Genomic DNA, 13,288 nt, shown 5'->3' on the forward strand with positions numbered 1-13,288 from the left:
CATAGCTGTGGTGTAGGAATGATGTATTGGGGGGCGTTTCTTGGTGATGGGGAAACTGATAAAAGTGGAGGTTCTCTTTTGTTCTGGGTTCCTTCCTTGTTCTCCTGCGTGAGGGGAAGGACCCTGTTGCAACAGCAAATAAAGGCTTTGCTTCTCAAACTTCTCTGGTTGGCCTCTGTTATACAGTGGAACCTCGGTTTACGAACACCTCGGTTTACGAACTTTCGGTTTACGAACGACTGTAACCCAGAAGTAAGTAAACCGAGGTGTCCAAGGCCTACGGAGGCCTCCGCGAAGGCCTGAAGACTGGGCCGCAGCTGCGGAGGCACTCTTATGGCTCCGCGAAGGCCCAGAGCCTTCCGCAGCTTCGGAAGCACTCCCAAGGCCTCTCCCTCCCCCCCACTCACACGTTTCTGGGCCTTTCCTGGCCCTGGGGCTTCGGGCAGCCAAGCGTCCTTGGCGCGAGGATGTGCCTCGCAAGGTCCCTCTCCCCTCAGTTCTTCTTGTTTGGAGTGGCGGTGGCGGCCTTCTCGGCGGGTTCCAGGCTCCCCTCGCCCTCTCCTCCGGTGCACCGGAGTTCCACTGAGCATGTTGCCCTAGGCCACGGGGCTCTGGGGCTCCTCCCGGCCAATGGCCGGGTGCCGATGGTCGGGCGCTCTGGCTCCGATCCCGGGCTTGTGCATTCGCCGGGGGGGGGGTGTGACGACCCCTCAACTGAGCCACTGGGCTCCCCAAGCTCCCCCACTTCTCGTGGGATGGCGGCGGCGGACTCCGCAGCTCGGGGCCGCTTGGAGGGCGCGGACATGCCGGCTGCTTTGCTGGATGTCGGGAGCGCTTCCCCCGAGCGGCCTCGAGCCGCGGAGTTCGCCGCCGCCGCCGCCACATCCAGCAATCCACCTCTCGTGGGGCGGCGGCGAACTCCGCGGATCGAGGCCCCTGGGGGGAAGCGCTCCCGACATCCAGCAAAGCAGCCGGCGTGTCCGCGCCCCCGAGTCGCGGAGTCCGCCACTGCTCGTGCGGTCGCTGGGGCTGCTCGGGGGCGTGGACACGCCGGCTTCTTTGCTGGATGTCGGGAGTGCTTCCCCCGAGCAGCCCTGAGTTGCGGAGTCCGCCACCGCTCGTGCGGTCGCCGGGGGAGGGGTGGCGACCCCTCAACTGAGCCCTGGGTTCCCTGAGCTCCCGCACCTCTCGTGGGGCGGTGGTGAACTCCGCGGCTCGAGGCCGCTGGGGGGAAGCGCTCCCAACATCCAGCAAAGCAGCCGGCGTGTCCGCGCCCCCCGAACAGCCCCGGCGACCGCACGAGCGGTGGCGGACTCCGCGACTCGGGGCCCCTCGGGGGGCGCGGACACGCCGGCTGCTTTGCTGGATGTTGGGAGCGCTTCCCCCCAGCGCCCTCGAGCCGCGGAGTTTGCCGCCGCCCCACGAGAGGTGGATTGCTGGATGTCGGGAGCACTTCCCCCGAGTGGCCTCGAGCCGCGGAGTCCGCCGCCGCCATCCCACGAGAGGTAGGGGAGCTTGGGGAGCCCAGTGGCTCAGTTCAGGGGTCATCACACACCCCCGGCGAACGCACAAGCCCGGGATCGGAGCCAGAGCGCCCGACCATCGGCACCCGGCCGTTGGCCGGGAGCAGCCCCAGAGCCCCGTGGCCTAGGGCAATGTGCTCAGTGGAACTCCGGTGCAGCGGAGGAGAGGGCGAGGGGAGCCCGGAACCCACCGAGAAGGCCGCCACCGCCACTCCAAACAAGGAGAACTGAGGGGAGAGGGACCTTGCGAGGCGAAGAGCCTCAGCCTTATCGCCCTGCTGCTGCATTGTCGCGCCAAAGACGCTTGGCTGCCCGAAGCCCCAGGGCCAGGAAAGGCCAAGAAACGTGTGAGGGGGGGGGGATTAAATTGCTGTTTTAGGGGGTGTTTTTCATCTTCTGGAACGGATTAATCCACTTTCCATTACTTTCAATGGGAAAGTTTGCTTCGGTTTATGAACACTTCGGTTTATGAACAGACTTCCGGAACCAATTGTGTTCATAAACCGAGGTACCACTGTATATTCTCCGACCGATGGAGAACCCAATAAGGCTCTTGTGTACCCCATAAGGGAATAAGAGCAGATTTTGCTTAGAACAGGACTATTGCAGAAGAAGAGAAAAACAACAACATGCCTGGATTGTTAAGGGACAGAGGGAGGGGCAGATGAAATATGGCTCAGTCGTATGCAGTTTTTGTAATGAAATTTTTAGGTGTAGGAACTTTAGTCATCCCTCCTATAATTATATAACAGTGCTTGTTTCGTTCCCCAAATATAAATCTGATGTCATATTTATGCATCTTAGAGTAGTTTCTGGTGACAGCAATAGCAAATGCCCCAATTCATATCACAGTAAAAACTTCTCACAGGTCGACAACCCCTGGCCTGCATGCACTCCTCAAGTGCCTGGGACTGTTGGGGAAAGTGCTTTAACCTCCCACCTGCAGCACTCGTCATCCACCTTTTGCCGATGCTTCCCCAATCTTTTTCAATACAGGTTAGGGTCCCTGCAGGTAACACCCACCTTTCACCTATTTTTTAATCCCTACGACCTGTATATATACTTTTAGCTGAACCGCAAATACTGTGGTAAACCTCTTTCTCTATACCAGGAACACGGTATTGTGGCCCTCCCTCCTGATATTACTGGACTACAGCTTCCATCATCCCTGACCTTGCTGACTAGGGCAGAAAGAGGCTGAAATCTAATAACAGCTGAAGGGGCACAGGTTAATATAAGAATGTAAGGAGGGCCTGTTGGATGATGCCAAAGGTCCACCTGCTCCAGCGCTCCGTTCTGTGGTTAACTGGACCCCAACGGGTTACCCATTTCTGCTCTATAGACAGCTGGCAGTCAAGCCAAATCCCCGTGAGGCAGAACCACATCATAGGTAATCAGGGACAGCCAATGTGGTGCCTCCAGATGTTGTTGAACTGCAACATTCAGCATCTCTGACCATTGGTTACGCTGGGTGGGACTGATAGGAACTGTAGAAATCTGTTATTCTGATTGTTATTGAATGGCATCAGTTACCTGCTGTTTGTTTTAAACAGTGCAAATGTATGTGCTCTCAAAGAATTTGGATCAATTCTGTCTCCTTTCCACTAAACCAGAAACAGAATCCTCCTGCTCCAGGTTGGGAAATGATATCCAAAAAGGACTAAGAAAGAGAGAGGTGCCATATATATATACAGTGGTACCTCTGCTTACGAATAACTCTACTTACAAATGTTTCTACTTACGAACGGAGCTCCGTCCGCCATCTTGGATGCGGTTTAGATAGGATTTTTTCTACTTATGAATTTTTAGATAGGGTTGCTTCGACTTACGAATTTTTTCTCCCAATGCATTCTTATAGGATTCGACTTACACATTTTTTCGACTTACAAATGTGCATTCGGAACGCATTAAATTCGTAAGTAGAGGTACCACTGTATATATAGAGAGAGGGGGGGAGGGAGTGAGTGAGTTTGGACCAGTTATATTTAAACAGAAATGTTTTGTTAGTTTGCAAAGACACAGACCTCTAAAACAAACCAACCAGCCCAGAATTACCTGCAGTCTTCGATGAACAACATGTGCCCAAAAGCTGCAACACTGATGTGAGCCAACAACCTGAAATGCAATTAAAATGTAAGCAGAATGCATAATTTCAAACATTTTAATATGCTAATAAATATGCCACTTGTAAAACCTGTGATGACAACAAGAATACCTGAAGAATTTCCTCGAGATTGTGCACAGCCGGGGGGAAATACAAATCTGAAATTTGTTCTTCGCTGTCATCTATATCAATTTGTCTTTGGTCAGGCTGAGCAGAAAGAATATAGCAGAAACTAGGAGCAGGCAGGTTAGCAGCAATCTGCTGAAAATTAAGTAATCAAAATAGGCATGGTCATAAAGTGTGAATCCTCTATATTAAACTTATTTACTTGGTGGAGTAAAGTAGAGAAAACAATTAATAACAGGACATTTGATTTAGGGAAACGTTTTCTTAAGGCATAGTTAGTCCTAGCTTGTCCTCCAAATGTCAGAAGGATGACCCTTTTGGCAAAATCTGGAACAATATATCATTTATACATTCCTAAGTGGCTACACCCATGAATCTATGTCACAAGAAAACATAGCTAAGCACAATCAACAATCAAAAAATCTTTTTTTTTTGTCATGGTAGTCACGGAAGAAACGGATTCCATTATTTTCATGCCTTTCAATGATTTCTATGACATTTGAGAATTTTAGCACATGGGTGAATTTGACAATAAACAGATGAAGTCGCGTCACTGAGAAACACGAATGCTGCCAAATTAAATCTTCAGCAGCGAGAGAATAATAGGGAACATGAAGCAACGTGACTCTCTCTCCTTGTTATGATGAGAGAGAAAAATTGTTTCAGGAGAATATCCACTATCTATATACAGATTATAGATCAATGGGTTTATCTCTCGTTTAGTGCTATGGAAGTAATATATTATTCATTTTGGGAGTCATTGCCTGAGAGTTACTAAAAACATAAATAAATTAGGATTAATGAAAACAACTGTTCAGCTATTAATCCCCGTCCCTGACTTGCTCACAAAATGTCAGCCCGGGACTGGATTTCTTCCCAACATTTCTTGTTGATATGCTGGGTTCTGATGACTCACAGATCGTTCCAGGAAGAAACAATAAATTAACATAAAGATTTTAATTTAGAGTGAGAAGAATGTGTACTGTACAGACACATTTGTGTTGCTAAAAACAATGGACATGAACAAATATATGTAGAAACTGGCAGCGATTAAAAATAGCTCCTAGGATTGCTTATGACATTCCTGGCTCAAAGAAGAGCTAGCAAAGTGTTGGAGAACACTATCTACAATATGGGAAGACCCAAATTCTAAATCTTGTTTCAGCTTCAGCTCTCTATCTTCATCTGTAACACAGGCTAAACAGTAGTACTGGCCTACGTGTCAAACACTTGAAATGTGCTACACAAATGCTAGGCATTATGATAATGTAAACACAGCTGCAGCAGAGGGAGAGGAGGGAAGATCTACTCTAATGGCTCCATTTGGCTCTCACTAGCCCTAAACCGTTTCAGTGCCAGTCAGTTCTTTGTAAATTTAGAAACTGATGCTTGCGTTTGTTGTTTTCCTCTTCCATCCCCATTCCTTTTTCCTTCTGTGTCATGTCTTTAAGATTATAAGCATAAAGGCAGGGACTGTCTGAGGTTTTGCTGATATGGAAACTACTTTGGAAGCCTTTTGGATGAAAAGGGAGGTGGGAAGGAGTGATACTAGAAATAAATAAATAAATAAATAAATAAATAAATGGGTAATTAAAAGTTACTACCTTTTGAAAGCACTATTTGAACTGAAGAACAAATGAAAAGGAAAGGAGGAGTTTGAAACAGCAGCTTACCATTTCACTCTCTTGACTTTGACCATGAACTTTTAGAGGCAATAATGGTGGCCATAAACTGTCTATTAGGCTAAAAAGTCCCAGCACTCTTTGAAGAAAAGAAGAAAACAAAGAACAAAACAAAACAGACAACACACAAACATGGTGAAATCTAGCTTTACAATGGTGTATTACTATGCTTTAGAATGTTGTATTCAGAGAATTTCAATAATTTGAAACACCACACGATCACAAAAACAAATTCCCACCATACTGAGCATTGCTCTCTAGATTTTAATTTCCCTAATGGAATTCCATTTTGCTGTTACAAGGGGGAGGGAGGGATTGACTGCTGCTTTTTAAGAAGTTGAATGAGCTAATTTAATTCTATGGAAGTGCTATCTACATATTTCCAATATTATTATTGGATATTATTTCTTAAGCAAAGAAATAATATCTACTACTAGAGTTAAGAAATGGTCTCCATTTGTAGACACTAACTATTAACAATACAGTAGAGGAACATATCTATGAACAAACTGTGTTGGAATTGTCCAAGTTTCAGAATGAGCTTGTATATGATACAACACTGTGTTACACAGTAATATGATCTGAGCCCATAGTACACTAAGCATTCTTCTCATCATACTCTTCTTCTTCTTTTAAAGTAAGTAAAAGCCCAAACCAATTGTCATGCACTTTCATAAAATTATAATTATATGTATGCTGGGAAATACAATCTTACAGGTTTGATGAGTTGTGCTAGGTGCTCTTTTTGCTAATATCAGAAGCTGAATCTTGCTAGAGATATCTTGGGCATTGGGACGTGGTAGACTAAAAAGGAATGGGAGAAGAAAACCAAGGGAATAGTTGACAGAGAAGCTGGCACGAAGTGTGTGAAGTAAACAGAAAAATAAGGAGAAGAATAAGAACCAAATACATAGCTAATCAGATTCATTTTTGGCAACCTCTATAAAGAAGAACGAAGACAGGAGTGCTTGGTCCATGGGGTCACGAAGAGTCGGACACGACTAAATGACTAAACAACAACAATAAAGAAGAACAATGCCAGTCAGGCAACTTATGTGATTCTTTCCCATGCCGGCATCACCAGCTACAGAGCGGGGCAATGATGACACGTGAAGGATAATAGAATTCATCTAATCTACGAGTGCTGGCTGTAGGGAAGCAGAATGTCTAGGACAACAGGCCATGGCAAAGAGGTAGAGCATGATAAATGTAAGAACTGTTTGAAGTAAATACAATAAATAAATAAATAAATAAATAAATAAAGTAGAAAACAACAGTGTGTCAATGCAGAGATTAAAGGTCAGGATCATTGCATTAGCATAGCAAAAGGAAGCATAATTCAGAATCTCCCTGTTGAAATAACTGAAATGGTAAAAAAAGGCAGGATGGAAGGCTAGCAAACTGATGTTAAAACCTAACAAGAGATTACTAGCCTTTTTTAAAATAGGTTTATCAGTAGATACAAAGATGAAAGCAGTAGTTCTTATGAGTCACCAACTTTGGGAGGAGAAAAAAAGGGAAAGGTGGTGGTGTGTCTGTGAAAAAGTAGAGATAACGGTTTTTCCCAAATTGACTGAGAAATGGGAAGGAGGAAGAGCTCCACATTTAGAGTGTACAACTAGAGACATTGACTCAGGAGGAAATGTCAAGAGATATGGGACTAATGAAAGATGAAGATATGTATGTTGCAAAAGAGACAGAGGAGAGATGGTAAGGCCACCAAAACAGAATAATTCCATGGAAACACAATGATGGCAAGTAGTGATATCTTCCTGGCAATACAAGAGTTAATTGGGAAGTTTCAGGGCTCAACTCCACTCAAGTGGAGTTGGAACCCTAATGTTGTTACAACTCCCCTGTGATCCATGAATGAAGGACAGCATATAAATTTAGTTAATTAATAAAATAAATAATGTGATCTGTGGAAGTGGAAGGGGCACACCTCTGGTGAGCTAGTATTTAATCTCTGTGGATTACTGCTGATTCAAAGTATGTATCAACAGGAAAACACAATGCTATTGTGCTCATATTGCTTATGGGCTTACAACGCTTCACTACACAACAAATAAAACAGGCTGGGATAAAGATGACAAATCAAGGGAAAGATGGGTTTTAATTGTTTTTAAGACATAAGGTTTTAATGACAGAGCCTCTATTCAGTGGAAGATTTTACCTAAATTGCTAGGAATCACCGAGGACTGGTTCTAGTTCTTTTCCTACACAGAAACAGAATGACAGAAACCTAACAAATTATGAAAGATAGAATTCAGCTCATTGCTCTCTTTTCCTAGTTTTATCACCATCTCTCATTAGTCACCCTCTGTTAGGCAGCTACAAAGTATTCAGGTTAAGGTAGCAGAGCTCAGGGAAGGCTGGTGGTCATGTGAGTAAGAGCAACAGCATGCAAGGATGCCAGGAAACAAAGATACTGCCCTACATGTTGATAATGCATCGGATTCTCAGAAACTCAGAAGAGCAATAAAAAAAAAAGGTCAGGGATAACAAACGTCTTCTTTATGAGGAAAAGCTGAAGAGATAGTCACCCTTTAGGTTACACTGTCAAGCCCATGAGAACAGAACCCCCCGGAAAAATGCTAGCATGAACTGGGTGGGGCAGAGCAGCAATATATTTATAATATATGTTTAATGGTAAAGCACCATGGAATAAGAGTGCTTTAGAAGAGTAGTCTTCCAGCCTTTCAGGCCTAGGACCTTTATGCATTCCCAAACTGCAACATGGGACCCACTTCAACTTGTTGTTACAATACAATATATGCTCATTATGAGCCTTCTCTCTTAATGTGGAGAGTGGAAAGGGCTCCTTTTAAAAATATTTGTACAAAACACAGCATTTCGCAAAGTGCAGCTTGCCATGCTGGAGTGAAAAAGCAATAGCCACTCATTGTAGGGTACCTATCTTCCCCTTATCTGTTCTATCTCCTCTTAAATAGAAACCCCCAAAAATTGTCGTCATGGCACTATGTAACTCACCTGCTTAAGCATCATGCTTTGGAACAGGGGGTTAAGGTAACCTGTGGCCCTCCAGCCCTATGGACTACAACTCCCATCATCCCTGACCATTGGACATGCTGACTGGAAACAGTAAGAGTTGGTATGAGTGGAGAGAAGGACTAACAGGTTTCAAAGGATCGATCATTTATACCCAAGCATCAAATCTTACTTGAAAACAGGATAATTGGTTCATTACGTTGACATTTTTTTATTATCTAAATGTAAACTATTTTCTAATTTTTAAATAATAAGAGCGAGATTGCTTGAATGCAACTCCCCCCTCCCTTTTTTTACAGGTTCCAAATTGTGTGACTACTGAACAATCTAGAGGACCCTGGCCAACCTTTCTGCTAAGAGTCACAATGGAATGGCACATTGCCATGCACCATAGTACCATATGCAACATTCCCCCAATGCCTTGCTGTGGCTTTGTGTCTGGCAAGCAGCACAGTGCAGGTATGTGAAGCCTGGGTTTCTGTATTAGTCAGATTCTTGCTCTCTCTGCCTCAAATCCTGTCAGTGCCACTTAGAGCATTCATAATGCAGGTTTGTCACCCATTGTTTCTATCAGGGATGCCGGGGACCTGTGGCCTTCCGGATATTGTTCCAACTCCTACTAGCTTAGCTAGCATGGCTGATGGTCAGGAATGATGAGAGTTGTAGTCCAGAAACACCATAAAAGCATAAACCTAGCACAGAAAACAATGAATCTTGTGACACTTCAAAGACCATGGAAGTTATTATGCCTTAATAAAACTAGTTACAGGTAGGTAGCCGTGTTGGTCTGCCATAGTTGAAACAAAATAAAAACATTCCTTCCAGTAGCACCTTAGAGACCAACTAAGTTTGTCATTGGTATGAGCTTTCGTGTGCATGCACACTTCTTCAGATACTTGATAAAACTGTTAGTGTTTAAGGTGTTGGTGTTTTTGCTGTATTACACAAATACAGCATTGTAGAGTTGGAAGGGATCCTGAGGGTCGTGTAGTCCAATTGCCTGCATGTCAGGATTCTTTTGTCCAATGTAGGGCTCAAACCCACAAACCCGGGATAAAGAGTCTGGACCATTAGACTAACACAGATACTGTTCTGGAAGATAAACTTATGGTGGTATTCTTACCTCCCTCTGGTAAGTCTCTGCAAAATTTTAATTCCTGATAAACGACAGTATTTTCCTTCCCATTTTTGGATACATTCTTCTATCTGTTCTGAAGAAAACAGGGCATGAAATTGTACCTCACTGAATATTCCATAGGCATCCTGAACGAGGAGGCACAACCTGCAAAAAGGTGTATAAAATTTAGTCTGTTAGTGGCATGGCCACAGGAGCTCTCTAACATCTCAGAATTAAACATTTGTTCACAGGACAGAAGCCTTGGGTTTTCTTAAAGGCTTATTAAATTCTCATGAAATCTTAATGCATCACAAATGGCAGCAAAAGTGATTTACTGTAGCTACACAAGTTAAAAAGATCCAAATGATGGGACGTCCTCTGCCTGAGACCTTGAAGAGCAGCTGCCAATCAAGGAAGACATTATGTAGCCTCTGACTCTACAGAAGGCAGCTTCATTATCTTTATATGTACCCATGAAGAAATTTCACATAGTGCTTTAAAGTATAAGGATGTAACAAAAATTTAATCTCTTCCACCCCACGAGGCAATAATTCCTAGTACTTTTTACTATAAGAGGCAGTAAGTTTCTGTATACCAATTGCTAAGAATTGCAAGTGCTGCTCTCAGATCCTGCTTTCAGTCCTTCTACAGGCAACTGTGAGAACTGGAAATTGGACTAGATGGGCCACTGACCTGTTTCAGCAGGCTGTTATTTTAAGTTCTTACGTACTTTAGTGACTTTCTGGAGTAATGGGCTGAGTTGAGTTCCAATGCTCTTCCCTCCTATACAAATATCAGCCTGGTTCACCCATGGCTTAGTGCTATTTGTAAATCTTGTTCAATAGATTTGAAACCACATAGCTGGTTTATGAATCCTGGTTTATTTTAGCTATATGACTAAACCCAGCACTTTTTAAAAAACCATGGTTTATTTGACCCCAAAGGTGTTCACCAAACCAAAAAGGCAGGAGAGGCAAGAATAGCTGGGGTGGGGTGGGGATGTCGGAGAAACAGGCCATGGTTTGTTGATAGTCTGTGGGACCCCTTGTGGTTAACATGTGATTTCTTAAGCCACTGCAGGACCCAGGATGTTTAGCCACTTGAGGCAAAACAAAAAATGCCACCCTGCCCTTGTCCACCACCTCTTTCTGTCACCATTACATCCTCCTCTGCTGCTGCTTGAGGCAACTGAAGGAGGCCCAAGGAAGCCCTGGCATGCTGAAGGTGGTGGAGGAAGGAAAAGGAGGCTGGAGAAGATCAGGCAGCAGTGGAAGCAGCAGAGGAGGTGGTGGTGGGTGACAAGTGGTGGCAACAAGCAGTGAACTTCCGCTGCCGCCCCGCGCCCCCATCTGCCAACCCTCCCATCTGTCCCCAGTCTGCTGCCTGAGGCAACTGCCTCACTAAACCTCATGAGCAGGCTGGCCGTCTTAAACAAACCATGGCTTAAGAGTTTTGTGTGAATCCATGTCTCGAAAAGTCTGCCTTCACAATGTGTTCTGCAGGAGTCCAGTGTATTACCTATTCCATTTAAAATCTACTTGAAATCCTTGGGGGAAGTCATCTGTGGTTTGAGGTGATGTCATCAATACAAAATGACAGCCAGTTCTATTTCTCCATGTCAACAGGAGAGACAGAGGAAACTCAGTTAATGTGCTGGATTAGGGTGAACTGAGGTTCTGGTAAGACACAGCCTACTCCAATGGGAACCCCCCCCCCCCGGGCCATCTACCAGCAACTGTTCTGTGGGAAGGATTACAGGAGAGGAGAAGAGGCATATTTAGACATATTCAAAGCTAGAATTTCTTGTCCTTCCCTCCTAGGCCCTCCAGTAAGTGCCCTACAGGAAGCATCCTTATGAATTATTACACTAATGTTCTTATTGTGAGTTTGCTTGGAAGGACATGTATCATGAAATGCAATATATAAATAGGTTTCATGAATAAGTAAAGCTGCTACAGTCAGAAAAGTAAAACTAAGCTAGGCAGCCATCCAATGTGACTCCAATATAGTTTCACTTTGACCTTGTGCCAAGAAAGTACAACTCAGGATGTTGTTACTTTGTTGAAAACGAGCTCTACAATTTGCTAATCCTGCTATGACAAATACATCCCCATCTAACTGATATCAATACTGTACAGTTTGCTGTCATCATGGAACTACTGTATATTGTTGATTTTCAAACTGCATTTTTGTTACAGAAACTTGCTATGAACCTTTTCAGTATATAAAATACTGAAGAAAGTCAGTAATCATTGATTGCCATTTTATCCCTCCTTTCTCCATGGTTCTCTCTTATTGTCTCCAAATAATGGTTACAACTGTGCATAGGTGCCTTGCAGGCACAACAGGACTTCTCCTTTTCTTCTTTTTGCAAAAAGGTGGGGCAGAAATTTTAAATAAATTAAAAAGTTGAGCGTGGTTAGAGTCAATTCATTAGCGGTAAGGAAATAACCTTCAGGGAAAGAGATGCCTACTTCTAGCTCAACATCAAAACAGGTGGAAACTATCCTGGGGTAAAAATGATTTTCCCTGCAGTTAACGCTGCAACATGTGCAGATGCCCCAAGACAAAAAGATATCATTAGGTGTGTGGTTAACTCTGGAGAATGCACAAAGATGGGAGTGTGAGAACAGATGGATGAAAAATGCACATATGATTCAGTGGGAAGAGCAAAGAAACAAAGGCAAGACGCGATAAGAAGGGAGGCAAAGATTAGGATTTTTATTCCCTCCCATTATGAGCTTCACCTGCTTCTCCTTAAAATGTTAACAATGTGCTTGACATGTATAGTGGAGGTTAGCATGATTTAGGGGGGTATGGGGTATTAGGGAAGGGATAGTACCTCTGATAGGGGGACACATCCTGCTCCTTCCAGAGTGCTTTTTCCACCTTTGGTCCCTAGTCTGCACTCAGCTCTCACCTGCGGCTCCTAGAAGCTATTAGCAGCCACATTCTGGGAACGGCTTTGACTGGCCAGCTAAACCAGGTGAGGGTAGCCAATGGGTCTCAAACCCTCAGTGAATTAGGGTCTTCTCCTGCCATGAAAAGATAGGCTCGCTCTGGCACAATGAGCGAACGAGACCAACAGTGGATTCAATGGTCAAGAAGGCAGTTTGGGCACATGCTGTAGAGGGAAATGGGGGGGGGGCAGACGAAGCTTGTCAACCTGGGAAGGTAGCCCATCTGATAGGAGAAGGAAAACTCTCTTCCTAAACCTCCGCTGCCTTGTGGGATATCTTCAGGAGAAGAAAAGGCTAAGGATGAACCCTAAACAAATATTGAGTGGAGTCCCTAATATGGTTGGACGGCGCCTTGTATGCCTCCTTCTGGCAAGTCCTGCAGCCAAGCTGATGCCAGGTATTGCTCTGTTTTCCTTTGGGCCACATCAGCAAGAGCAAGAGGGGAGTATTGTTGGCTGGGCATATCAGGACCTCCACACACACTGCCCAGGCTTGTGCACTGGGCAGGCATGCCATTTCTGCAGGGCCATGAGGGCCCATGTCCCCCCCCCTCATTTCACTGAGGGGGCGGCCCCCCCTCAATATTCTGCAGCTGGGCGAGCTCGTGACTGCGCCAAGCTGCAGTGGGCCCTCCTGCGGCTGCAACTAGGTCCCAGCAGGCCTTTGCGAGGGTACAATGGCCCTGTCAGCCCTCCTCCCACCATTTGATGTCACACACATGCACTGGGCACCCCCAATGTTGGGCGGAACCTGGTGTGCCTGACACC

The 13,288-nt window shown here is 45.0% G+C and overlaps 1 protein-coding gene across 4 annotated transcripts in view; it reads right to left on the reverse strand.

Annotated features, from left to right (window-relative positions):
- Nucleotides 1–13,288, reverse strand: part of SPIDR (scaffold protein involved in DNA repair) — a 170,876-nt gene that overhangs the window by 15,805 nt on the left and 141,783 nt on the right. For 3 of the 4 annotated variants that reach the window (XM_035126454.2, XM_035126458.2, XM_035126460.2), the window contains 4 exons: nt 9,568–9,726; nt 5,427–5,514; nt 3,739–3,888; nt 3,579–3,638 (listed from right to left, as the gene is read on the reverse strand). In XM_035126454.2, coding sequence (XP_034982345.2) covers nt 3,579–3,638; nt 3,739–3,888; nt 5,427–5,514; nt 9,568–9,726 — 457 coding nt within the window. The remainder of the gene's footprint in view (nt 1–3,578; nt 3,639–3,738; nt 3,889–5,426; nt 5,515–9,567; nt 9,727–13,288) is intronic. The other variant, XM_035126455.2, reaches the window with a different exon arrangement.

This window comes from Zootoca vivipara, chromosome 8 (genome assembly GCF_963506605.1).
Source record: "Zootoca vivipara chromosome 8, rZooViv1.1, whole genome shotgun sequence".
Lineage (NCBI taxonomy): Eukaryota > Metazoa > Chordata > Lepidosauria > Squamata > Lacertidae > Zootoca > Zootoca vivipara.